This window comes from Tachyglossus aculeatus, chromosome 16, assembly GCF_015852505.1.
Source record: "Tachyglossus aculeatus isolate mTacAcu1 chromosome 16, mTacAcu1.pri, whole genome shotgun sequence".
NCBI lineage: Eukaryota > Metazoa > Chordata > Mammalia > Monotremata > Tachyglossidae > Tachyglossus > Tachyglossus aculeatus.
Genome location: NC_052081.1, coordinates 5,282,537 through 5,308,494, shown reverse-complemented (window position 1 = coordinate 5,308,494; position 25,958 = coordinate 5,282,537). Strand labels below are relative to the sequence as shown.

Sequence of the window (25,958 nt, the reverse complement as noted above, 5' to 3'; positions counted from 1 at the left end):
TGCTTCTCATGGGAGACAGGTACATGTATGATCTGATTGAAGCGTGTCTACCGCAGCGCTGAGCTCAGTGCTCAGCACATTATGCCACAGGAATCATTTTTAGGTTGCAGTTGCATTCCACCAAGCACCTAGTAATAATAATAATACTAATGATGGCATTTATTAATCACTTACTGTGTGCAAAGCACCGTTCTAAGCGCTGGGGAGGTTCCAAGGTGATCAGGTTGTCCCTTGTGGGGCTCACGGATTTAATCCCCATTTTCCAGATGAGGTAACTGAGGCCCAGAGAAGTGAAGTGACTTGCCCAAAGTCACACAGCTGACAATTGGTGGAGCCGGGATTTGAACCCATGACCTCTGACTCCAAAGCCCGGGCTCTCTCCTACTGAGCCATGCCGCTTCTCTAGTGGCCCCGTTCTCCCGGAAGGTAGAGATCGGGGGTCCTCACGACTAGAGGCCGACGCGGGACCCCCGGGGGAACGAACACGGTATCTAGAAGGCAACTGTACTTCCAATTTGTACTTCCCAAGCGCTTAGTCCAGTGCTCTGCACACAGTAAGCGCTCAATAAATACGATTGATGATGATGAGAAGGCACCCATCTTGTCTTTTCAGGTGCAGTATTTCTTCAAGATCCTGGACAACTGAGCCCGGGAGACCAAACGTTTGCCGGTAGGACCCAGCCCCCCAAGAGCAGATCTCACACACTGCAGTAATGTGTTCATTCATTTATTGTCCAATGTTTTAACCTGACTGAATACAAGATCAACAAGAGCACTGTACTCCTGGCAATTATTACATATGTTAGAACAGAGATTTTTGCACTTCAGACGACATTTAACACCAGTCTAGGGGGGACTGCATTGCTTTTTATAAAGTTCAAAATAAAGATCTATTTTCAAACAAGTGACTTTGGTTTTATTTCATACATTACACTTTCTCTTGCAGAAAAAAAAAATAAAATTGTACAACTGCATAAATATAAAATTCTTCCACCATGAAAATGGTTAAAACATTCATAAAGACACAAGCACCAGCGGGTGATGCCTCCAGAGGGAAAGGAAAAGAAAATGTACAAAGCGAAAAGGACCCGCCCTGCCACCCAAGGTAAGCCCCCAGCCCCGAGCCAGGTCCTCTGGCCCAAAGGGACGGCTCGCTGGACGGCGGAGATCGGGAGGGGGAGATGGGGAGAGACAGAGCATCCAATACGAAGCACAATACAAGCCATCACCATGTTTCTTTAGCTTTACTGAAAAGTCAACAGGCAGTTCCTCCCCTCCCTCCCCCACCCAGACCCCCGGCCCCACCCCCGGCCCCAGAAGAGAAGGAAAAAATCAAACCAAATAAACCTTACGTCACGGGAAAAAGGCCCTATGGAGTGTGGGTGAGATCGGCTCACGCGCGGGCCTTCCTCTCGGAAAGAGCAGAACGAGAAAAGGATTCCATGCCAGTTTTATTCCCACCGAGTATTTACACCTTGGACAGCAAACTTCGCTCACGTAAAGTAGAAAACAGATACGATAAAACATGGCTTGAAAAATGACCGGAGTATGCACCTAGAGTACTGTACACTAAATCAAATACACAAGGCAGCTATACTTAGGGGCCAGAAACACGGCTTACTACAAGTCAGTTATGGAATCATAATTTACAGTAAAAATGGGCGCGTTCCCAAGGCTCAATTTTTTCTCGTTTTTTTCTTTTGTCATTTACAGTAGAATAAATATTTCGTTGCTATTGCTACACTTGAAATTTACATTCTAACCTAATAAATGCAGAAAGCTAGTGTAAAGCATATAGATTAAGTGTAGGTCCCATACGTATAACAGTTTGTTCAAGACTAGTAGGTTTTTTTGTTTTTTATCATTTTTTTTTTCAACTTTTTAAATGGCTAGAGCGGGGGGGGGGGGGCGGGGGCGGGGAGGGGGGTCGTGCTGGCGATCAGCTGCTCTTTATGTCAAATTTTACATCAAAGCGTCCCTGAAAACGGTCTTTTTCGCTGTAGTCGAAGTTCTCCCCGTACGCCTTGCACTCGATGCGCACTTCGGTGTCCGTGGTCAGGTTGGTGAACTGGACCGCCAGCAAGGGCTGCAGGTAGTTAGGTTGGAGGAGCTTGCCGTAGTAGGGGTAGAAGTGGAGGGGGAAGCCAGCGTAGCCCCCCAACCCGTAGTACTCCACGGTCCCGACCCTCTCTTTATCCTCTTCTCTCTGGAGGAGAGGCGGAAACGGTTAGACCGGCGCAGCGGCCCCGGGGCCCAGTGGCTACGGCCGCGGGAGGACCTGGGTTCTAATCCCACCCCGCCGCTTGTCTCCTGGGTGCCGTGGGGCAGGTCGCTTCGCCTCTCTGGGCCACGGTTCCCTCCTTTGAAAACGGGGATGAAGACTGTGAGCCCCGCGTGGGACAGGGACTGTGTCGCCCCGATTAGCTTGTAATAACGACGGCATTTATTAAGCACTTACTATGTGCAAAGCACCTGTGTCGCCCCGATTAGCTTGTAATAATGATGGCATTTATTAAGCGCTTACTATGTGCAAAGCACCGTTCTAAGCGCTGGGGAGGTTACAATCAATCAATCGTATTTATTGAGCGCTTACTGTGTGCAGAGCACTGTACTAAGCGCTTGCAAAAATATGGAACACTTCACGAATTTGCGTGTCATCCTTGCGCAGGGGCCATGCTAATTTCCTCTGTATCGTTCCAGTTTTAGTATACGTGCTGCCGAGGCCGATCACAAGACAATCAGGTCGTCCCATGGGACTCTCACGGTCTTCATCCCCCATTTTCCAGATGAGGTAACTGAGGCGCAGAGAAGTGAAGCGACTTGCCCAAAGTCACGCAGCTGACAGTTGGCGGAGCCGGGATTTGAACCCACGACCCCTGACTCCAAAGCCCGGGCTCTTTCCACCTGAGCCACGCTCCTTCTCATCTACCCCAGCGCTTAGAACGGTGCTTGGCACATAGTAAGTGCTTAAATACCATTTGTTTGTTTTTTAAAAGGGGGATGGAGGATTCTCTCCTGCCTTTTTAGAGAGAGAGGAATTCCTGATCATCATCAATCGTATTTATTGAGCGCTTACTATGTGCAGAGCACTGTACTAGGCGCTTGGGAAGTACAAATTCCTGATGCCCATCAGAAGTGAAGTGACTTGCCCAGGGTCACGTAGCAGACAAATGGTGGAACTGGGATTAGAACCCATGTCCTTCTGACTCCCAGCCCACTCTAACCTCTAGGCCGTGCTGCTTCACTTTCATTCATTCGATGTATTTATTAAGCGCTTACTGTGTGCCAAACACTGTACTAAGCGCTTGGGAGAGGACAATACAACAGTAAACAGACCCATTCCCCGCCAACAGACGCTGCACTTTCTTTACCCCGGCTGCAGAAGCTTCATACTTCCTCGGTTCAGTTAGGAAGCACGAGGCATCTTGCTGGGCCATCCTCTCAGCTCCTTCCCAGACTGAGCCCCTTCCTTCCTCTCCCCCTCGTCCCCCTCTCCATCCCCCCCATCTTACCTCCTTCCCTTCCCCACAGCACCTGTATATATGCATCTATGTTTGTACATATTTATTACTCTATTTATTTATTTTGCTTGTACATATCTATTCTATTTTATTTTGTTAGTATGTTTGGTTTTGTTCTCTGTCTCCCCCTTTTAGACTGTGAGCCCACTGTTGGGTAGGGACTGTCTCTAGATGTTGCCAATTTGTACTTCCCAAGCGCTTAGTACAGTGCTCTGCACATAGTAAGCGCTCAATAAATACGATTGATAATGATGATGATCGGAGCCCCAAGCTCTCTCCTGTTCTTGTCGCTCCCTTCCGGTTCAGCTCAGTGGAATAGCAGCTTGTTGCTATTCCCGTCTTTTCTACGGGCTCGGAAGGGGGTTGTCTGAGGGCAGACCTCCGGACAGAAGCCCTCCTACTGTTTCCCCGCTCTCGACACCCTGCACACCTCCTGCCGGATTGAAATTCAGCCGAGTTCAGCTCTGTGGGGGCTTCCAGAGAGTGGGAAATCCCAGTAGCAAAGACGGGTGTGGCTGAAAGGGTGATCCCGAGGCTAGAATTTGGAGGAGGGCAAGGGCCAAGAAGAGATCGTGTCCGAGAGGCAGGTCTCGGCCCCAGAGACGCGGCTTGAGTTGTTTTATTGGCAACAAAACCAACCACAAACCACTGCAACCGCCGCACTGACCCCCAAAGCACACCGGACTTCTCCTTACCTTGCCAGCACAATGGACAGGCAGGACGTACTGATGTAATTTGATCGTGATGTCCTTGTCCAGGGAGTCGTTTTTGGGCGGCTGAAAAGAAAACCCACAGAGCATGTTGAGACAACCAACAGGATGGCATTTTCTGCTCCTGTCCCTGTCCTTCCCAAGTGCTTAGTACAGTGCTCTGCACACAGTAAGCCTTCAATAAATACGATTGATGGTGATGATGATGATGAAGCCACTCCTGGGGAAATGCAGTCTGTAGTGAGTAGTGAGCCAGTGAGTGGCTGCACTTATGTCACCAATGGGTCAGAGGCACTGCGCTTCACCTGTTATTTATTAGGGTTTTCTCAGAAAGTGACTCCATCCTAAATTGTCCCAGAACCAGTGCGGGGCTCAGGCTGAACCGCTCGGCAGACACTGGAGCTGGTCCCTTCTTTTTCCACCGAGCCCCCAATCAGAACAACTGGGGAATTCAGCATAGTCAGGAAAGCACACCATGATGTCACCGTGACAACTGTTACCAAACTACAAAACAGGCAATCGATGGCCATCAGCCATGCCCGAGAGAACCAGACGTGGAAGGGAATGTGTCTGTTTATTGTTCTACTGGACTCTCCCAACCGCTCAGTACAGCGGTTCCCTTCAAGGCCCTACTGAGAGCTCACCTCCTCCAGAAGGCCTTCCCAGACTGAGCCCCTTCCTTCCTCTCCCCCTCGTCCCCCTCTCCATCTTACCTCCTTCCCTTCCCCACAGCACCTGTATATATGTTTGTATATATTTATTACTCTATTTATTTTACTCGTACATATCTATTCTATTTATTTTATTTTGTTAGTATGTTTGGTTTTGTTCTCTGTCTCCCCCTTTTAGACTGTGAGCCCACTGTTGGGTAGGGACTGTCTCTCTATGTTGCCAACTTGTACTTCCCAAGTGCTTAGTACAGTGCTCTGCACACAGTAAGCACTCAATAAATACGATTGACAGATTGATTGATTGATTACAGTGCTCTGCACACAGTAAGCGCTCAATAAATACTACTAACTGCCTGACAAAGAGCCCCACGCCCTCTTGGGTTCAGGTTTCTGAGGGACGTGGAGATGCTTCACTGGACAGGAGCCCAGATCCAAGGGCCCGGGCTGGGAGCAACAGGGCCGCAAAGGTGATGCCCGGTTTGGTCCAGACAAGATGCGGAGTTTTCCAGCCCTGTCCTGGAGGATAGAGACAACGTGTGGGCCTCTCTTATTTATTTATTTATTTTATTTGTACATATCTATTCTATTCATTTTATTTTGTTAGTATGTTTGGTTTTGTTCTCTGTCTCCCCCTTTCAGACTGTGAGCCCACTGTTGGGTAGGGACTGTCTCTATATGTTGCCAATTTGTACTTCCCAAGTGCTTAGTACAGTGCTCTGCACATAGGAAGCGCTCAATAAATACGATTGATGATGATGATGATGATAAGAGGGGGTAGTAGTAGCGGGACTTTGTGTCTCTTCATTTTGGTTGCTCTGAAAGCACTGTTCGGCCTGGGGAAGACCCCCCCGTCTGCAGGGCCCAGGGAACCTGCGAAATCTTTCGGGAATCTTTCCAAAAGAGTTTGCCTGGAGGACAGAGACAACGTGTGGGCCTCTCTTATTTATTTGTTTATTTTATTTGTACACATCTATTCTATTTATTTTATTTTGTTAGTATGTTTGGTTTTGTTCTCTGTCTCCCCCTTTTAGACTGTGAGCCCACTGTTGGGTAGGGACTGTCTCTATACGTTGCCAATTTGTACTTCCCAAGCGCTTAGTACAGTGCTCTGCACATAGTAAGTGCTCAATAAATACGATTGATGATGATGATGATAAGAGGGGGTAGTAGGAGCGGGACTTTGTGTCTCTCCATTTTGGTTGCTCTGAAAGCACTGTTCGGCCTGGGGAAGACCCCCCCGTCTGCAGGGCCCAGGGAACCTGCGAAATCTTTCGGGAATCTTTCCGAAAGAGTTTGCCGGTTGCTTCCCACACCTGTGTCCTGACCCCCTCACCACCAGAGAGAGCTCCATTTATTCATTCAATCCTATTTATTGAGCACCTAGTGGGTACAGAGCGCTGTACTGAATGCTTGGGAAAGTACAATACAGTAATAAACGGATACCCTCCCCGCCCACAACGAACTTACAATCTACTGCGGGGGAGTCAGACATTAATAGAAATAAATGATGGATATGGACCTAAGTGGCGTGGGGCTGGGAGGGGGGGGGATGAATAAATAATAATAATAATAATGATCATCATAATCAATCGTATTTATTGAGCGCTTACTGTGTGCAGAGCACTGTACTAAGCGCTTGGGAAGTACAATTTGGCAACAATAATGATGGCATTTAGTAAGCGCTTACTATGTGCAAAGCACTGTTCTAAGCACTGGGGGGGGATACAAGGTGATCAGGTTGCCCCACGCGGGGCTCACAGTCTTAATCCCCATTTTACAGATGAGGTAACTGAGGCTCGGAGAAGTTAAGTGACTTGCCCAAGGTCACACGGCGGACATGTGGCGGAGTCGGGAGTGAGAGTGATGCAGGAGGAAGTGGGAGAAGAGGAAAGGGGGGCTTAGTCAGGGATGGCCTCTTGGAGATGTGCCTTCAGTAAGGCTTTGAACGGGGGGAGAGTAATTGTCCATCTAGTCACCTATCCCTCTTTCCAAGGACGCAGCCATCCTGGGCTCTGTCTTTGATGGGGGAAGGAAGGAAGCTGAGGGAACCGAGCACTTTATCGACGCTCTTTCAGGCCGATCAGCCCTTGAAACGTCTACTCACCTTAGGTTTGAAGCCCAGAATTCGGTTGAGTTTTATAATGATGCACGGTTTGCCCTCTTTGTAGCCGAAAGACGTGTCATTCAATCCAGAGCAGTTTCCCAGCCACTCGCGCCTAAACCGGCAGGATTTCTTCTTCCCTTGTTCATCGCTAATTGCTCCCCGCAGTATGTAGTCACTTGGGGTACCTGAAAATGCAGGTGTCAATTAACCAGCACCACAACAGTCATTCGCTGAGCTTCACCAAGAATGGAGAATCCACTTCTCCCTCCTGCTCCAACCCACCTTGCTCGAATGGGCCAATTATTACTACTACTAATAATAAAATGGTGATTATGCTTATATTAAGTACTTACTATGAGTCAAGCACTGTTCTAAGAGCTGGAGTAGATACAAAAATCAGGTCGGACAGAGTCCCTGTCCCACATGGGGCTCATAGACTAAGTAATTAATCTCCATTAATCCACTTTCTCTGTTGTCCTCTCCCAAGTGATTAGTACAGTGCTCTGCACATAGTAAGCATTTATTAGACACCATGGACTGATTGAACAATTGAGTAGAAGCTCTCTGTGCGCAGGGAATGCATCACTTGCTAAGAGTGCTGTTTTCCCCCTTCAGTTCTTGCCATTCTTCATTTTGCCAAAATTTAGCCTCATCACTCAATAAATCAATCATCAATCAGAGGCATTTGAGTCTCTGAATGATGATTGATTTATGATTTATTTATTCATTATGATTTATTGATTGATGGAGAAGCAGCATGGCTCCGTGGCAAGAGCCCGGGCTTGGGAGTCAGAGGTCGTGGGTTCTAATGCCGGCTCTGCCACTTGTCAGCTGTGTGACTTTGGGCAATTCACTTCACTTCTCTGTGCCTCAGTTCCCTCATCTGTAAAATGGGGATTAAGACTGTGAGCCCCGCATGGGACAACCTGATTACCTTGTAATCTCCCCCAGTGCTTAGAATAGTGCTTGGCACGTAGCGCTTAACAAATACCATTATTATTATTATTGAGTGATGAGGCTTTGTCCCCATGAAACACACATTTTGTCATTTTGTTTAGTCACATCTCCCGTAGGTAGATCCAACAGCATATCTTAGCCACATAAACACTGAATTCGGTGTTTGGCAGGAATTTTACAGCAAAGGTGTGCTCTGACCTCTTAACAAAAACAGGTGTTTGCCCAGAAAGATCTCTTTTCTCTTTAATGTTAGATTGGTCCATTTCGTCATCATCAATGGTATTTATTGAACTCCTTTGTGCACAGCCCTGTATTAATCTCTTGGAAGAGCACTACCTCAGAACCAAAAGACAAGCTCCCTGCCTTCAAGAGGCTTAGACTTGAATGGATTATAACCCAATCGTGAGGAAATGGTTAACTCAAATCCTGGGATTCAGTGATAACTTAAGCAGCACAGATACTGGGTTTCCAACCTTGTAGGTTTTTCCTCGAGGTAGCTAAACCACCTGGGAAAACCTACATTCTTCTGGCCAGCCAAAATTCTGAGCCTTTGATTTATTTTCTTTCTTCCAAGGGCAAATCTCCCCAACTACTACCTCAGGGCTTTGGCACCACTTTCACGTTGACACACTCACAACCATCCACTGTATCTGTCTCCCCCTTGCTGGGGTATAATGATAATAATAATTGTTATATGCTTACTATGTGCCAAACATTGTTCTATGCGCTGGGCAAGATCCCAGATAATCAGGTCAAGCACAGTCCCTGTCCCACACAGAGTTCACAATCTAAGCAGGGAGAACGGATATTGAATTCCCATTTTACAGAACTGAGGAAGAGAAGTTGTGACTTTCCCAGCAGATAAGTGGCAGAACGGGGATTAGAACCCAGGTCCTCTGACTCCTAGGACCGTGATCTTTCCACTAGGCCAGGCTGTAAGCTCCTTGAGGGCAGGATCAGGTCTTCTAATTCTATTACACTCCCCCAAGCTCTTAATACAGGGCTCTGCACACAGTAGATGTTCAATCAATTCTATTGATCAACTGATTGATCGAGAACCCTACCCTAGGCAAGAGCAGCCTCATGGAGTGAGGCCCTGGAAGGAAAATGATTTCAAAGCTAGGCCGCCCACCTCAGAGCCTAGAATGACACTTACTCTGGCAGTCTTCAAAGTCCATATTGTTATTCTGAACGGCATCGTCATATTTCGTCAGAAACCGCTGAAGGCCGTTGACGTACTCATGGTAGCTTTGCGGGTTGTTGGCCGAAAAGGAAATTTCAGTCTTTATGATCTGCGGGACCTGGGTCAATCCTTGAAGAGAGCACAGAGTCGGGGGGGGTGGGGGGATTAGTGAACAGGAGGAGGGAGGTACAACAGCCTTTCAGAGGTGGATACGCTAAGATCACCCCCATCCAAATCTTCCTGTCCAGCCTCTGGAATTTCATGGTTCAGTGGGCAGAACAGAGAAATCTCCTCGGACCTTCCCACAGTCACTCACAAGGGTAGTAGAGTACTTCAGTTACCAGGAGAGGAGAAGTAAACTATTGGGAATTAATAGATTCCAGTCACGGGACAAAGCACAAGTAGAGAGAGCCCTGAAGCTTAAGTCCCCGACATTTTGGTTGGGGGTTTTTTTAATGGTATTTGTTAAGTGCTTACTAGGTGCCAAGCGCTGTATTAAGCACCAGGGAAGATACAAGCTAATCAGACTGTTCACAGTCCATGTCCCAGCTGGGGTTCGGTCTTAATCCTCACTTTACCGATGAGGTAGCCAAGACGGGGAAGTGAGGTGACTGCCCCAAGATCACACAGCAGATGAGTGGCTGAGCCGGGATTAGAACTCAGTTCCTCTGGCACCCAGGCCCAGGGTCTTTCCCCCTCGTCCCCCTCTCCATTCCCCCTCATCCCCCTCTCCATTCCCCCTCGTCCTCCTCTCCATCCCCCCATCTTACCTCCTTCCCTTCCCCCCAGCACCTGTATATATGTAAATGTTTGTACATATTTATTACTCTATTTATTTATTTTACTTGTGCATATCTATTCTATTTATTTTATTTTGTTAGTATGTTTGGTTTTGTTCTCTCTCTCCCCCTTTTTAGACTGTGAGCCCACTGCTGGGTAGGGACTGTCTCTATATGTTGCCAACTTGTACTTCCCAAGCACTTAGTACAATGCTCTGCACACAGTAAGCGCTCAATAAATACGATTGATTGATTGATCGATTGATTTCCACTGGGCCACACTTCCTTCCTAGTGGAAATTCATTCCCTAGTTCATTATCCTCCCCAAACTCTGCCTCTGTGATCCTCCTGGAACTCTCCAAATGTCTGATTAAGTGAAACAATTGAGGATGCCTGGAAGGAATCTAAAGAATAATGTCTGGTGACTGAAAATCTGGAGTCATTAGCTCCCAAGTTCTAATCCTGGTTCGCACTGGTGCCCAGCAATGACCTTGTTACGGGCCTCGGAGTCACCCGGAGAAAAATGGAAAAACTAATGCCGACTCCAGTTCTCCCAGAGAAAAAGCTTAGTTAAAAAATACCCTTCTCCCATCCAGTGCAGAAGGACTGAGGGCAAAGGTGTCAGCATAAACTCATACCTCCTCTTCCCCTCTCCCTTTCACTCCACTCTCTCCTCTTGCCACACCTGAAGGAGAATGACCCGCTCAGCCCACTGGATGTGGGGTGGAGGGGACAGTAGAAAGCCACGTCTAGTCGCCACGACAACTCAAAAGTGACGACTCCCACAGAACTCTCCTCAAAACCCATTCAAGTTAGTCCATAAGCTCCTGGAAGGTAGGGAATCCGTGTCTACCAACCGGATTGTATCGCCACCCCCTCCCAAGCGCTCAGCACAGTGTTCTGCCCAAAGCACGCACTCAGTAAATACCAACCATTGATGGGCTGATAACTCATTCACACTATTCGCTTTTCCACTCCCTGGGGAAACTGAGGAATGGGCCGGGGGCCATTTTAAGAGCTCGTGCTAGATCGGGCCCGTGGGTGGGTGGAACCAGATGATCTTGCTGAGAGCATGTGCGTTGGGAGGGAGCGTATGCGAGACGGGACCAGCGGGGAGGTGGCAAGGATGGAAACTGGATCTTGTCATTTGTGCTCTGGGCAGCAACTCTCAAGAGAAAAGTGTTGGAAGAACAGGGAAGGGAGAGGCAAGTTGGAAAAAATAAAGTGACAGTGTCTGGTTGTCTGCAACCAAAATCCTACCACTGGTCTTCACCCAACTGGGCCGGCAGGCTGCAAAGGTGGTAAAATAATAATTGTGGAATGTGTTAAATGCTTATTATGTGCCAGGCTCTGTACTAAGCCCTGGGGAAGATATATGATAATCAGGTCGAACACAGTCCCCATACCCCACGGGATTCACCGTCTAAATAAGACGGAGAATAGGTATCGAATCCCCATTTTACAAATGAGGAAACTGAGGCACAGGAAGTTAAGTCATACAGCAGGCACGTGGCGGAGCTGGGACTAGAACTCAGGTCCTCCGACTCCCAAGCCTGGGCTCTCTCAGCTAGGCCAGGCTGAAGCAAGGTGGGGAGTCTGACCAAAGCTTTGGGACTCACAAGGGCATGAATTTGGCCTGGAAGACCCCATCCCCAGTGACCTTTCCCAGATCCCAATGACAGTCTAGATTATAGAGGGATAAAACAGGGGAAATCTGGTTATCTCCACCTCCTTCCAATCGCGCTCTGAATTTTCTCTCTTCTGTCCTTTGCGGAGCAGAAAAATGCGACTTGGGTTAGGTTCCGGTCTTCGCTAGGATGTGGAATCCAAGGTGACCTGATGTGAGAATCGTGGCTCTGAATGGCAAACCCACAGCTACTTCAGGATATTGTAGTATTCTGAAATACCTACTGCAATCATCCACCGCTCCTAGCGGGAACTGTTTAGGCGTATCACTAGGGTCGCATAACTTGACTGTTCTCTAATCACTCATGGAAGAGGGTGAGTGAAAGAACACGTACGCAGGCAACCCCTTCACAGGCTGCCAAGTGATCAGAGGAAAAGGCAGTCCCCAGGCAGTGGCTACTCTTAGCCTTATCTCTCCCGGTGCGTTCTGCGGAGTTGCTCACTCTCGTGACCAGCTCCACAGTCTTCTCCTCTGTCTCTTCCCCCCCGTATCTCTCTCTCTCCCCCACCTGTCTCTGTGTGCCTCTGTCTCTCTTTCCTCTCCTCCGCTGGCATTTTACAGCATTCCCTGTCCTAGCAGCCGGTGAAGCTGATTCACACCCCGACGAGTGCAGACAGCTTTCCGGTCACAGGGGCATTTGAACTAGGAGAGGAGGCGGGCTTTGGGCTGCCATTCTGAACACCGAGGAAAATTCCACTTCACAGGAATCATTTAAACAAGATGGCAGGGGGCTGCGATGAGATGCGACGTACGTGTCTGGAAAGGAGGCAGGGATGTTGAGGGAAGAGTGCTTGAGGAAAGGGGATATTTAGATTGAGGGTTTCCCTCATGTCGCGGTTCCGTAGCATCCACAAATAACTCTCTGGGGAGATTTGCACCAGATTTCAAATGCCTGGAATCAAAACAATTGCCTCAAAGTCACAGGAAGACGAATTCAGGTGGCTCGTGACTGCTCTCTGACCACACGGCGGGCACAGATGTCCGTTTCATTCTCGGTTCATCATTTCACATCGATCGCCCAAATTGAAAGGAGAAGTAGACGGGAATGGGATTTGGTTCAGCAACTTCCGCTGACCGACTTTCGTCTACAAGTAACGGTCCGTGCCCAGCCAGGCTGGAAGCCCCTTGCCTCCCCCCACCCCCGTCCCCACATCTCCACAGGTCCCTTCTCAAAGTGCCACTCACCACCTCGGACAAGGCTGAGCTTTGTTCCCACCAGTAACTCCTGGGAGCCAAAGATAGCAGAATACCCAATCAGCAGTTGGTTTCAAGTTTTATTCCAGGAAGCTTAGCTAACCTTTTCCCTGGTCAGAATCCCCAGAAGTTGAACTGGGTTAAATCATGTGCTGTTACAGCTTCGCTCAGACTTTTTTTCAACCCCGTTGACTTGAGCTGCATTGAAAAAGCCCAGAAGTTTGGGCATCTGATTGATGCTCAATGGAGATTTTACTACATTGGGCCACTAAACTCATGGCAACTATATGGTCACTGGATCTGCTATCCGCTCCTCCTCCTGCCCCCTTCTCTGAAACCACGCAGAGTTGAACTCCATCCTATTCAACAAATAAATCCTGGAGACTTTTTATGCCAGGTGGGCGCCCGTTATTTATAGTTAGCTTGATTCAGCAACAACCTCTTTTAAATGAGAGGTCGTACGGTCAGAGCGCAGTTTACTTCATATTGCTTTAGACCAAAACGGGATTACGGAAGCCTGATAATTTAATATACGATGTGGCGACACTTTAATATTGTTAATGAAAATTCTAGTGGGCAAACTCTTTTCCCATAGCCCCCTCCCTCCATAAGAAAAACAAAAGCCTTCATACATAATAGCAAGGCCGCAATAACTATTATTGGAGCTATTGATGTATTAGGAGCTAACCATTAACAGCTAATAATTACTAATAATATCTGGCTATCCCTTGGGCTCTGAGCTTTTTGCCCGGTAACTTCAATTTCCTTTTAAAATGATCTGCACGTGGATTTTGCGTCTCTGTTAGACATTCACTACACATACACAATGTTTTCAGTGACTTATAATATTTTGCAGGCAAGGTGAAAAGTATTTCTTTCAGACCTTTTCTAGTTATTTATAACTTTCAGCAAAACTCATGTTCTGTGCTTCTTCAGTCACTTTGTGCAATTCATTCAATTGTATTTATTGAGCACTTACTGCGTGCAGAGCACTGTACTAAACGCTTGGGAAGTACAAGTTGGCAACATATAGAGACTGTCCCTACCCAACAACGGAATGAACATCACATCCTTTAGGAGATTTTGGTCTTCCTTCCAGCAGCCCATAGCTTTGCCTATCCCACTGGCTGTTCCAGCCCTAATCTGGGATTTGGCTGCCTTAGAATCCATGGATCAGGAAGGCCCTTTAAGAGGTCATCTAGTCCATCTCCCTGCCTCCAGGCTGGGCCCACTGATTCCAGACAGATGAGCCTCCATCCTATTTTTAAAGCTTTCCAGGAGTTGTCATCCATCACCCTAATCGCTAGAAAATGATTTCGTATCTCCAACCTAAATCATCATCATCATCAATCGTATTTATTGAGCACTTATTATGTGCAGAGCACTGTACTAAGTGCTTGGGAAGTACAAATTGGCAACATATAGAGACAGTCCCTACCCAACAGTGGGCTCACAGTCTAAAAGGGGGAAATCCTCCTTGCTGCCATTTGAATCTATTTCTCACCATTTTCTTTGTAAGATCTGCTCATACTTTCCTTCTCCCTTGGACTGTGAGCCTAATGTGGGACAGGGGCTGCTTCCAACTTGCTTATCTTGCTTACCCTAGCATTTAGTGTTAATAACCACTTAATACCACAATTTTTAAAAAAGTATTATTATTATTACGAGGAGGAGGAGGAAGAATAGTGGTGCTGTTACTGGCCCCGGTTGTTTCACACATAACTGGTCTGAGAAACGGTCTTCAGTAATAATTATCATTTTGGCACTTGTTAAGGGCTTACTATGTGCCATGCACTGTACTAAGCATTGGGTTAAATACAGGTTAATCAGGTTGGACAGTCCCTGTCCCACATGGGGCTCACAATTAAGTAAGAGGGAGTAAGATTTAAGCCCTTTTTTACAGATGAGTTAACTGAGGAACTGAGGTGACTTGCCCAGGGTCACACAGCAGACAAGTGGCAGAGGCAGGATTAGAACCCAGGTCCTCTGACTCCCGGAACCGTGCTCTTTCCACTAGGCCATGCTGCTTGTAGGTTCCAGTCTGAATGGTTCTAAGGACACTATGAGGTAACACTACACCCTCAGGTGACTTAATTATAGAGCACACCCTTCTGTGCATGAAAAAACCACAAAAATAAGCCACTCCTAAGATCTTTTCAGTCGAGAGAAGAATTCAATCATGACCACGTTACCTTCCAAACTGAAGAGCAGAATACAAGACACATTTTATTTGTTTCAATCCATGAAGTGATCGTTCCCTACCTGACTCCCCTGGAATACGCTTCCCCATTCTCTCCCCCGGCCCCCAGGACGAGACGAATGTGGCGGGATCCTCTACCCAGTCAGGAGGGTGGTGGGATCCCGTCGTTCTGGCTGAGAAATCTGGTCTGCCACGTTTTAGGAGGAGGATGCGGCAAAAGTGGGGTAAGGGATTCTTGTAGCATTTTTGGCAACTTACTAACTTCAGCTAGGATTTATCTGATGGCCCCACGCCAGATATGTTTGTAGCATCCCTCACAAAATAGATAAATCCTGGAGCTAACACAGCCTTTTGTTTTTCTGGGAGGCAGGTTAGGGAAGAAAGGGGCAAGAAATGATTTAAAAGAGGCAGGGACCTCTTTCTTAAAGTCCCTTCAGGCCGAGTAGAGGCAGCTGTCTCCGCCTGCCGAAAATAAGGGCAAAGAGGCTTGCTGTCTATAGACAGAGAAGCAGAGAGCCCAGTGGAGTGGGATTATTTGGTTCCAAGCAATAAAACAGGGTGAGCAGTCTATATTGGGTTAGTAGCGATGTAGAGGGAAAAGCTAGAGAGATCAGGTGGTCCATCTTGAAGCATTAAGATGGAATGACAAGGCGGCCCTCCCTTCCATGGTTCCTCCCAAGTACCCTGTTATCCCTGACAGAGAAAGAACAGCGGACTAGACGGATGGTTGGTGTGACCCAAGGATGACCTTGCTTCTGCTTTCATACTGGGGCCAGCCAAGATTTAGACCCCGTTGCCCTGCTTGGAGCCCTCTGTCCAGCTACCGGGCCGGGCTGCTCCCTAAGGTAGTCAGGGTCGACTGAGACCTCAGCTCCACGGTAGCACGGATGTGACTAACTATTCCCCCTCCCTGAAATTCTGGGCCTGACTCACTGCCTTTTGAAATTCAAGGGAAAGAGCTTCACAAGGTGGGAGTGTTGGGGTGGAGGGGGTAGGAAAGAGAAGGGAAGCGGTGGTCCTCTCTCATTCCTGACTGATCGATGTTAAATTCAAGAATCAGTTATTACCTTTTTGGTAATTCAGAGGGAAGATACACCTAGAAATCTTCTATTCCTGTCTTGGGCCAGGTACGAATTTAAAATTTAGCGTCACGTTCGGACAATTGTGTGGCTGCCCTGCGAAGGTCTTCAGGGACCTCAGCTCAAACCTGACAGGGCGTCAACCTCATGAACCTCTCCACCAAAATGTAATCCACAAGGTGGAACTCATTTAGACCCTAAATGCTGGCTCCGTTACAATCTGCTAATCTCCCTATCCCACACCCCCACCCCCTTCCACCCGCACTGACTCTGGTTACTATGCCCACAGTATGCTAAGAATGTTGTCCTTCTAAAATGGGTTCTAGCCACTTACTGAAGTCAGCCAGTGCCAGCTTCTCAGCACACTTAAAAGAGGCCGAGGAAAGCCCAGGGGAACAAATGGTCACCTGCTTCACAAGAAGCTAACGAGCTTCGAATCTCTCCTGGATCCACCCACCAACATGTAGTGACCTTCACTTTATTTCACCACCCCTACACCAGGTAGAGGAAGCCAATCGACCTCCATAATGAAGGTTTCTCTTTTCCATCAGCATCCCCTTCCCTCCCAGGCAGAAGGGGAACCAGCCTCCAAGGGGCAGGGACCACTTTCGAATCTCCGCCTACGTCTCTTCCCTCTTTGGTTTCTTTATTTTACAAAAGCAGGGTCGGGCTCCGGCCTTTGGATAAGAAACAGGAGCTTCGGACAAGCCCGATCAGATCAAAGCGGCACGTGGCGCAGTTCGGACAATTCCAAGGGGGATCTGATCCGGGGGGTTCAGAGTGGCACTGAAACAGAACTGGGATTTGAATTTGTTGTGTCTGTGTTATCTATTGTGTCCCCTCTATTGTTTCTAATCTTTGCGTGTCTGCCGTTATCGATTCCATAAACGATATGGGCCGGGGGAAGCGACCCAGCCGTAGCAGGTATTTTCACCAGGCCCGGGGAGGTGGGCACGGCTGCAACAGCAACACAGATTGGGAAGGTCACCCCTTACCCCACACCCCACCAACTCTACCACTTAGCTCTAAGCAACTGGACCTGTCACTGCCCTCCCCAAACACACCCTTTCAAGTCCCGTTTTATAATCCAGGTAATCCGGCCCGTTTCCAGGGTGTCGTACGGCATTTCGGCCGCTACAGACAAAAGCCAATCCGAAAGGCACTTGGTGATGACCATTGCTTAATTTGGTCATGCTCGCTCACTCCCAGCTGCTTAAAGGGGATCCGGTTACCAAATATTCGCGGGCATAAAATCCTCATTCGCTGTTATACAAGCCAAGAAGGCACTTGATGTCTATGGTTACTCTGTAATGACACAATGCACGGAGGTCTCCATAAATGCTTTCGAGCCCAGCCGCAGAACCGGACTGGAAGCTGAAAAATCAGCTCTCCGTCACCTACGGGCAATGAATCCCATGGGGTTTGGAGGGCAGTGAGGACAAGGGAGGATGCCAGGCTGGGATTCTCTGAAAGCTGCCGAAGGATGGTATGAAAAAGGCCTTCTCCCGGGCACCCAGGGATGACCTTGCCTTGCTCAACTCCTGCTGGTGCTCCTTCGGGTTGGTGCACAACAGCACTGCGTGAGAGTGGCCGTTGCTGGGACATCCTCCTTTCTTTCTATCTTTTTTATGGTGCGAGTGCTTACTATGTGCCAGGCACCGTACTCAGCGCTGGGGGAGATACAAACTATTCAGGTGGAACACGGTTCTCGCCCCATGTCCTCCGATTCCCAGGCCCGTGCTCTACCCACTGGGCCATGCTGCTTCTCTTTGTGTGAATGAGGTTCCAGCCCGTAGAACGAGGTAGAAGTAGGGAAGCTGATGGACAGGGAGGAATAGAAAAAGGACAGAGACCCTGACTCAGCCCCTGGGACTGGCAGGCATATTTCCACTATGAGCCATCGTCATTCCTTTGAAGGGGAGGGGGTGAGGGTTTGTTAGGTCAGCCCAACTCCTGTGGAGACACTAAATTTAGGTGCTGAGGACCTGGTGGGGGAAGGGAAGCTTAAGAGAAAAATGAAACTTCATTAGGATTCAGATGACTATGGATGGCCAACTCCCGACAGTGGGTCTTGGTCAAAGATCATTTGAAAAGGTGGCATGTCTAGAGAGAGGAAAATTTGTAAAGGTGTGCGGCAGGATGGGGGTGTGATACCTTCCATGGCTTTTTTTTTTTTTACTGCCTTGCTTAGGATTTTTTTTTAAATCAATTACTTAACTTTAGGGTCAACTTGGCCTTGACCCTCATGAGCGGTTAAAGTGTCATTACTGAACTGAAAATGCTGACAGAAAAGGCATGGAGATGGAGCAAGAGTAATCACCCCGCTAGGAAATCTAAAAGGAGGAAGGCCTATTTCCTTGAGGTGCTTGGCTTTTGGGACTTAGGTCGTTAGTTTAGGCCTCTCCTTGCACTGCGGTTTCTTTTCACCCTACCAAGTCCCCCACCCTCCAAGGGACATTTAGGGATTTTTCCCTTGAGGATGCGAAAATGGGATATTCTGAGAAAAATTGAGGCAAGGTGAACTGTGGCCTCCACTCTGCCTCCTCGCTTGGTTACCTGGGGAGATACAGAGACCCTTTCCACCTGTGCTCTTTCCTCAGCAGAGGGTCTCTGTTTTCCCCGCTTCCTGTTGCCCTTCTGGCCTTTCCCCCCCGACTCCTAGGAATCACAGTCATGGCAGGGCTGGTCCAGGCAATGTGCCATATTATCTCACGGTGAGCTTCCCGATGGCCCGGAAATGCCAACGATATTAAAGGCGCCTGAAGAGTTTTCCACAGAAAGAGGAGAAGGACGGATCATCGGCATACCAACGCCGGGCTGCCTCAAGGTCATTTGTAATGTGGGAAAAGCGGGGGGGTTGAGACTCCACCCCTTCCTCTCCCGGACACTCCCACCACGGGATTGTACCAGGAGCCAGGCGTGGAAATTCAGCCGGTTCCTTTGCTGATTCATTCTGCCCACTCCCCACCTAAGGGGGTTGAAGTCCCTTGCCTTAATGGCCTCGATGGGTGAACTGTGGGGGATCCAGTCAAGTTGGGATTCGGCACTCGACAGAGATCATTCGGCTCCCACGAGATCAAAATGGTGGATAAAAAAGTCGCTTTGGGTCTTGTAGAAAAAAATGTCCTCCTTTCAAGCGTTTCTAGGCCCACCTCCTCACCAAGTTGGCATGGGACGCACAGGTAACCCAAGGCAAGAAGTGCAAGGACTGATTCAGAGACAGAAAAGATTAGGACCGAAAACCAGAGCCCAGCCCTATGGGTCCCTCAGCTTGCTAGGCTGTAGAGAAATACCGTCTTCTTCTTTTAAAGAAGGTTCTAAAATGGTAAAACTGGTTTCTGAGACCCTTGGGGCTCAGAGGAAGGCCCCTTCGTTGCTTCAAAATGGCTGCTCCAAACTCTTCCGCGCCCCTCCACCCCCACCGGGAGATATGTATGCATTGCAGAGAGGGCAGCATGCCAGGAAGGAAGCGTTTTCCCTCCTTCTCAGAGACCACTTAAAAGAGAAAAACCCAAATCAGCGCTTTCGACTGACCCCCGAACCCCCGAGAAAAGAACCGGCCGCTCTGTGGGTCTGTTACCTGGAGGAGCCACTCGGTCCTGATATTTGGGCTCAAACTCACTGATGGTGAGCAGCATCACCTGGATGGTTCCGATGAAGATGCCGGCGAGGCAGCCATAGAAGATCAGGTAGAACAGGAGGATCTTAACTGCAAGAGAGAACAGAAGGGTCCATAAAAGACTTTGACGCAGTCCCGGGCTTGGGACACCGACCTGTCCACAGTGATGCTCCTCCCTGTCTTCCCTGCTCCCACCGCCTGAGCAATGGGCTGGGGACCGACGGGAGCAAATCAGGGCTCAGAGGCTCTGCAGTGGGGCCGGCGATGCCAAAAGCCACCCCCTGCCAAGCCGGCTTAGGGTGCAAGAGGGGAAAACAGTCCAGTCGAACCAAAGTGACACAGAACCCATCACTGGTCCCAATACAGTGCTCTGCACCAGGCAGGTGCTCAAGAAATACAACAATCCGATGGACCCCCAGACAGTATCCCTCCTGCCACAGAATGGGGGTGAGACAGACCGTTCCCTGGCTTTGCCCCTTGTCCTCAGCGGCTGAGAAATGCCCTGTAGCGGTGCTGTTAGATCTTGTGTATTTTAGGCCGTGGATTTATGGAAGGTGGCTGCCCCAGCGCCGCATGGCTTGTCGTTGTGGGAAATCACGGGCCCCGGAGAGCTTCCCGGACCTTTCGGCGCCAGGGGAAACAGATCGAACCCAGGGCGGATGCCGGGGTCCCCTTTGGTTCCCTGCCCTGCTGCTGGGCCGCCGTCCAGGGGGAACCGTTTCCCTGGTTTCCGAGGGCCAAAATCCAAAGGCCAAAAGAAATCCGTCAGGAATGGAGGTGGGAGCCTTCTACCCGGTCGGTGAATGAAAGCGTGGGACGCAGCAGGCCGGATGACCGACTCCACGCCTCCCTTATTCCCACCGGGGTACCGGGGTCAGAGGACAGAGGAGGCCACCAACTGCAAGGAGGCTATCAGTTACTGGTTTACAGGGATTATCTCCCCCGATTAGCTGCACAGTAACATGCTGTACCAGGCATCGCCACGCCTAAAGGCCCCCATCCAAATAGGGAAACCAGACGCTGCTAACAAGTGGAAAGCAGAAAACCCCAGGGGGTTTCAGCAGAGCCCTTTGGGACCTCAAAGGGTCTTGGAGGCGTTAATCAATAGTGTTTTTCAAGCGCTTCCTCCGTGCAGCACACGAGAGCAGCGAGCACTTGCTGTGTGCAGAGCACTGGACTGAGTGCTTGGGAGAGTACAACGGGAGTTACCTGGAGCGAATCCTGCCCTCCAGGAGCTTACAATCTAGCTGATGGTTTATTTAAACAAAGCCTCATCTGAAAAGTCAAATGAACAAAAGGAAGGAGAGGGAGGGGTGGGGGAAGAAGCCACAGGAATCTGACAACCCCCAGGCTAGGAAAGTAAGCTCAATTTAGACCAATAAATGCTTCCCAAAGAGTCGTTTTTTTGAAAGCCTTTGGGTCTGGGACAGATTCAGATCCCCCAACTCTCTCCATCCCTGTTCCTTCCCTCTCCCCCAGAAACAAAGGGAAAGAAGGAGGCGAAGGAGGAAAGGCCGCAGCCCAAGCCAGTGCTGCACTGCACAATCTGCGGCTCCCTCCCAGTGACGGCTCTGCAAGGGTTAAGGGCAGTGTCCCCGTCTCCAGGCAGCAGTAGGCAAATGGCAGTGACGTCAAGAAAGATTTGGAAAAAATTTTCCAGCGCCTGCTCCTACGAGGCGAGGCACGACGGAGGAGTTGGTGCAACAAAACCCGGGGAGAAATCTACATGCTGCAGAGGCGTCGTCTTTGATTTCTCTCTCCCCCGTCTTCAACAGGGACCTTACGGTGGTTCCCGTGACAGACGACTAATGCTGAAGCCGCACCTCCAAAGGCACACGATCCCTCCTACTCTGTGCGCAAAGTAGCTTGCCCCGGGTCACATTTCCAGGCCCACAGGCTACACCAGCAGACATTCAATTATTATCTCCTTAGAAAGAGATAGGGCCAATCAGACCGTTGGCTCTGAGATCTGCGGGGACAATATCTGCCAAGGAAAAACCTGGTAGGGGGCTGATTAATACAGTGGAGGATTGGCCAGGGGAAGCTTCTGAAAAATCCAATGCCCTTCAAGAGGGTGAATAACTCTAACCCCCTGATTGGCCTTGCTGCCGTAATAAAGCCTCTCGACCTCGGCCCAAACGGCCTGGTGTGTGATTTGATTAATGCAGATAAAAAGTGGGGAAAGTTCAGAGTGGTTTAATGGCCCTTCCGCCGTGCCCATCCCTGGGTTTTCCACAGCTGCCAGAAGGCTTCCTCATCCATCCCAGGAAAAAAAAAAAATCACAGTAGCAAGGTGAGGAGAGCCAAGGGCATGCCGCCCTCTGGCCAAGGGCATCCGGGTTTAGCTCTCGCTTCGATGAGGGGCTTTGCCCCCGTTTCTGGGCTCGTGGGGGCCATCCCTTCCAGCTCCCACGGATGCTTTGGGGGGCAGAAGATGGGGGTCTGTGTGCTCTGCACACAGTAAGCGCTCAATAAATACGATTGATTGAATGAATGAATGGGTTGGGGGGCAGACCTATTTTGAAGAAATAGGCAGTTCCTCTACGAGCCGCCCCCTAGAAAACGGTGGCCGCACCCAAGCGGCTACATCGCCCACCCTACTGGATGCCCCAATTCACAGGGTCTGCCTTACACTGGGGCTGCGGACCCATTTGGCCCTTCCAGACCCCGGCTTCCTCTTAAAGCAAATACTATTCTGGGATGAATCCTGAAATGGGATTGAGGGGGTAAATAAAACACTAGAAGGCTGTGAAGGAAAGGGTGTTTCGGTGCGCTTCGAGTGTGGGCAGGCGTGTACGGTGTGGTGTGGTGTGGCAGAGGACACAGGCCACCCTTGCAGCGGCTGCAGCAGCAGCGATGCATCTCCAGCAGCCCAGCTGGGGTTACAATCAGTTGCTAGGAGATGGTCCTCGCAGGGAGCTCTCCAGGCTCCCTCTTGCTTCCTTCCCCCGCCGCAGCCCCCTGCCCCTTCTTCCTCCAAACCCAAGTCAAAATGACCAAGGCAGGGGGGCATCACACCCAACCGACCCCCAAAACGGCCCCCCACCGCCTCCGTGGGGGCCCCCCGGGCTTCACCTTGACCGGGCCTAGTCACCTTGACTAACCTTGAGGTGTGATGCATTATTAACCCTTTGCTGCCAAGAGAGGCGGATTCCCGCCGGGCTCTGGGCAGTCCTGGGGGGGTTGGGGGGAGGGTTTAGGTTGAGCCGGGGTCATATGCGTCCCCTTCTAACCGGGATCTTCTGGTGGCTGCTTCAATCCCAAAATGTCAGCCAGACACCTTGTTTCCCTGACTCATCCGGCTGCCTCTCATCCCAGAAATACTGCATCGCTCCGTGGCTCTGCCCGCCCCCTTTCCCCCCTCCCCAGGGGGCTGCTGGTGGTGGTGATGATGAGGATGAGGAGGAAGGGGGGGGGAAGTGATGCAGGAGGGGGGGAGTTCCCTCCCTCCCTTCTTCCCGGCCGCAGTCACGACTCTTACAGATTTGACTACACACTGCCCTTCAGAATGACCTTTCCCCCCCAAAAAACCCCACATGTCACCTTTTCCCAATGGTAAAGGGGGAGATTTCTACATTTTCAGAGGAAACTCTCCCTCACCACCCCCCGAACAGTCGGTTCCCCCCGACCCGCAGTGCAACCCAAAAGCCAAAAGATAATACTGGCCCTGCCCGTCCCCTTCCAAACCAACAAAACCACAGCACCAACCAGCCTCCCGTCCCAGCCGGGCAAAACATCCACCTCTGCCCGGGAGCTCGCCCAAATCCCCTTGGGGGGAAACGTTGAGTGGTTATTGGGGGGCAAAGGGGGGAGTCACTAGGTGGGCTTTGGACCGTGAAGACTGGGCAGGGAGGGGCAGTCCTTCCCCCCTCTTTTCCCCTCTGGTGCAACTGAGAGTCGAGGACAAAATAAAACTGCGGACACATACACCTTGATCCCCATCGCTTGTACATATCTATTCTATTTATTTTATTTTGTTTGTACGTTTGGTTTTGTTGTCTGTCTCCCCCTTTTAGACTGTGAGCCCACCGTTGGGTAAGGACTGTCTCTATATGTTGCCCACTTGGACTTCCCAAGCGCTTAGTACAGTGCTCTGCACACAGTAAGCGCTCAATAAATACAATTGATTGATTGATAGCTACCGAATCCCGGCCTATGCGAGGGCTGGAAAGTTGAGGGGGAAGGGGCATCCAATATCCACCTCAAAGCGCTTGGACATAATAATAATAACGATGGCATTCGTTAATAGTAATAAGGAATAATAATAACGATGGCATTCGTTAATAGTAATAAGGATGGCATCTGTTAAGCGCTTACTATGCGCCAAGCACTGTTCTGGGCGCTTACTAGGTGGCAAGCCCACCCCATCAAACGGAGATGGGGGGGGATCCGCCGACGACTGCGGGGGTCATGCGGCGGACTCTCTATATGTTGCCAACTTGGACTTCCCCAGCGCTTAGTACAGTGCTCTGCACACACTAGGCGCTCACTAAATACGACTGAAGGAATGAATGACTCCGCCGCTTGCATGCAGTCCTCCTCCCTCTGTGCCCCCTCCCCCCCCCAATTCCGCAAGGGAGGGCTGCAGAACCTGCAGCGCACTGCGGATTCCCAGCTCCGCCAATTGTCAGCTGTGTGACTCCGGGCGAGTCACTTCACTTCTCTGGGCCTCAGTTCCCTCATCTCTAAAATGGGGATGAAGACTGTGAGCCCCACGGGGGGGGCCACCCGATCACCTTGTAACCTCCCCAGCGCTTAGAACAGTCTTTCGCACATAGTAAGCGCTTAATAAAAGCCATTATTATTATATTATTAGACCACCCCATCACCTTGTAACCACCCCAGCACTTAGAACAGTCCTTCGCACATAGTAAGCGCTTAAAAAAAGGCCATTATCATTATATTATTAGACCACCCGATCACCTTGCATTATTAGACCACCCGATCACCTTGTAACCACCCCAGCGCTTAGAACAGTCCTTCGCACATAGTAAGCGCTTAATAAATGCCATTATTATTATAATAGACCACCCAATCACCTTGTAACCTCCCCAGCGCTTAGAACAGTCCTTTGCACACAGTAAGCGCTTAATAAAGGCCATTATCATTATATTATTAGACCACCCGATCACCTTGTAACCACCCCAGCGCTTAGAACAGTCCTTCGCACACAGTAAGCGCTTAATAAAGGCCATTATCATGATATTATTAGACCACCCGATCACCTTGCATTATTAGACCACCCGATCACCTTGTAACCACCCCGGCGCTTAGAACAGTCCTTCGCACATAGTAACCGCTAAATAAATGCCATTATTATGATAATAGACCACCCAATCACCTTGTAACCTCCCCAGCGCTTAGAACAGTCCTTCGCACATAGTAAGCGCTTAATAAAAGCCATTATTATTATATTATTAGACCACCCGATCACTCTTGCAACCACCCCAGCGCTTAGAACAGTCCTTCGCACATAGTAAGCGCTTAATAAAAGCCATTATTATTATATTATTAGACCACCCGATCACTCTTGCAACCACCCCAGCGCTTAGAACAGTCCTTCGCACACAGCAAGCGCTTAATAAAGGCCATTATCATCAGCATATTATCAGTCCCAAGCAGAACCAAGGCCAGCGGCGGGACCCCAGGGGGGCGCCCAGAATGGCATTTATTCATTTATTTTACTTGTACCTATCAATTGTATTTGTTATTTCGTTAGCATGGTTGGTTTTGTTGTCTGTCTCCCCCTTTTAAGCTGCGAGCCCGCTGTTGGGGAGGGACCGTCTGGATGTGCGGCCAACTTGGACTTCCCAAGCGCTTAGCCCAGTGCTCCGCACACTGATTGATTCATTGATTAGGGGATACTCACACCAGCTGCCTCCGGTGCGCCCCAAAAACTCCTTCTTCTCCGAATTCCAGATGAATTTCTTCCAGCCGCCGTCTTCCTTGGCTTTTCCCCGAGCCATGATGGGGATGCTGGGGATAACGGGGATGCTGGGGAGGGGGAGGGGGAGGGGGGGGCCTCTCCCGGGGCCCTTTCAAAAGGCTCGCCCGGGCCCTCCCGGGGGGTCCTGGGAGGGAGCCCGGGGAGGACTGTACTGGACGCCCAAGTGGCTCCCGGGCTCTGTAGGCGACGGCGGCAGGTGCCGGTGCCGCCGGCCCACGCCGCCCCCCGCCCGCACCCCTGCAAAAGCGGGACAGCGGGACGGACGGACGGTCCGCGGCGCGACCGAAGCGTCTCCCCCAGCCCCCCA

At 49.8% G+C, this 25,958-nt stretch overlaps 2 protein-coding genes and 1 non-coding gene across 4 annotated transcripts in view; 1 reads left to right on the top strand and 2 right to left on the bottom strand.

Moving 5' to 3' along the window:
• NME7 (NME/NM23 family member 7) overlaps nucleotides 1-905 on the top strand; it is a 151,485-nt gene extending 150,580 nt beyond the window's left edge. For both annotated transcript variants that reach the window (XM_038757528.1, XM_038757529.1), the window contains exon 12: nucleotides 614-905. In XM_038757528.1, the coding sequence (XP_038613456.1) occupies nucleotides 614-646 (33 nt within the window). In that variant the 3' untranslated portion in view covers nucleotides 647-905. The remainder of the gene's footprint in view (nucleotides 1-613) is intronic.
• Nucleotides 712-25,706, bottom strand: ATP1B1 (ATPase Na+/K+ transporting subunit beta 1). The gene is made up of 6 exons (XM_038757530.1): nucleotides 25,574-25,706; nucleotides 19,666-19,794; nucleotides 9,120-9,275; nucleotides 7,007-7,191; nucleotides 4,217-4,297; nucleotides 712-2,206 (listed from the first exon to the last, which is right to left on the bottom strand). Exons 1-6 carry the CDS (start codon nucleotides 25,668-25,670, stop codon nucleotides 1,940-1,942), a joined length of 915 nt encoding a protein of 304 aa, XP_038613458.1. The 5' UTR covers nucleotides 25,671-25,706; the 3' UTR covers nucleotides 712-1,939.
• Nucleotides 2,624-2,731, bottom strand: LOC119938861. The gene has a single exon (XR_005454558.1). It is a non-coding gene; the product is annotated as a U6 spliceosomal RNA (small nuclear RNA).
• Nucleotides 25,707-25,958: the final 252 nt, after the last annotated feature.

Excerpts from the sequence above, each read along its gene's own strand:
- ATP1B1 (XM_038757530.1), bottom strand. The coding sequence starts at position 25,670 with ATGGCTCGGGGAAAAGCCAAGGAAGACGGCGGCTGGAAGAAATTCATC. Across the intron at positions 4,298-7,006 it reads TTCTGGGCTTCAAACCTAAG|CCGCCCAAAAACGACTCCCT; the intron begins GTGAGTAGACGT and ends TTTTCTTTTCAG. Across the intron at positions 2,207-4,216 it reads CTGTCCATTGTGCTGGCAAG|AGAGAAGAGGATAAAGAGAG; the intron begins GTAAGGAGAAGT and ends CCTCTCCTCCAG.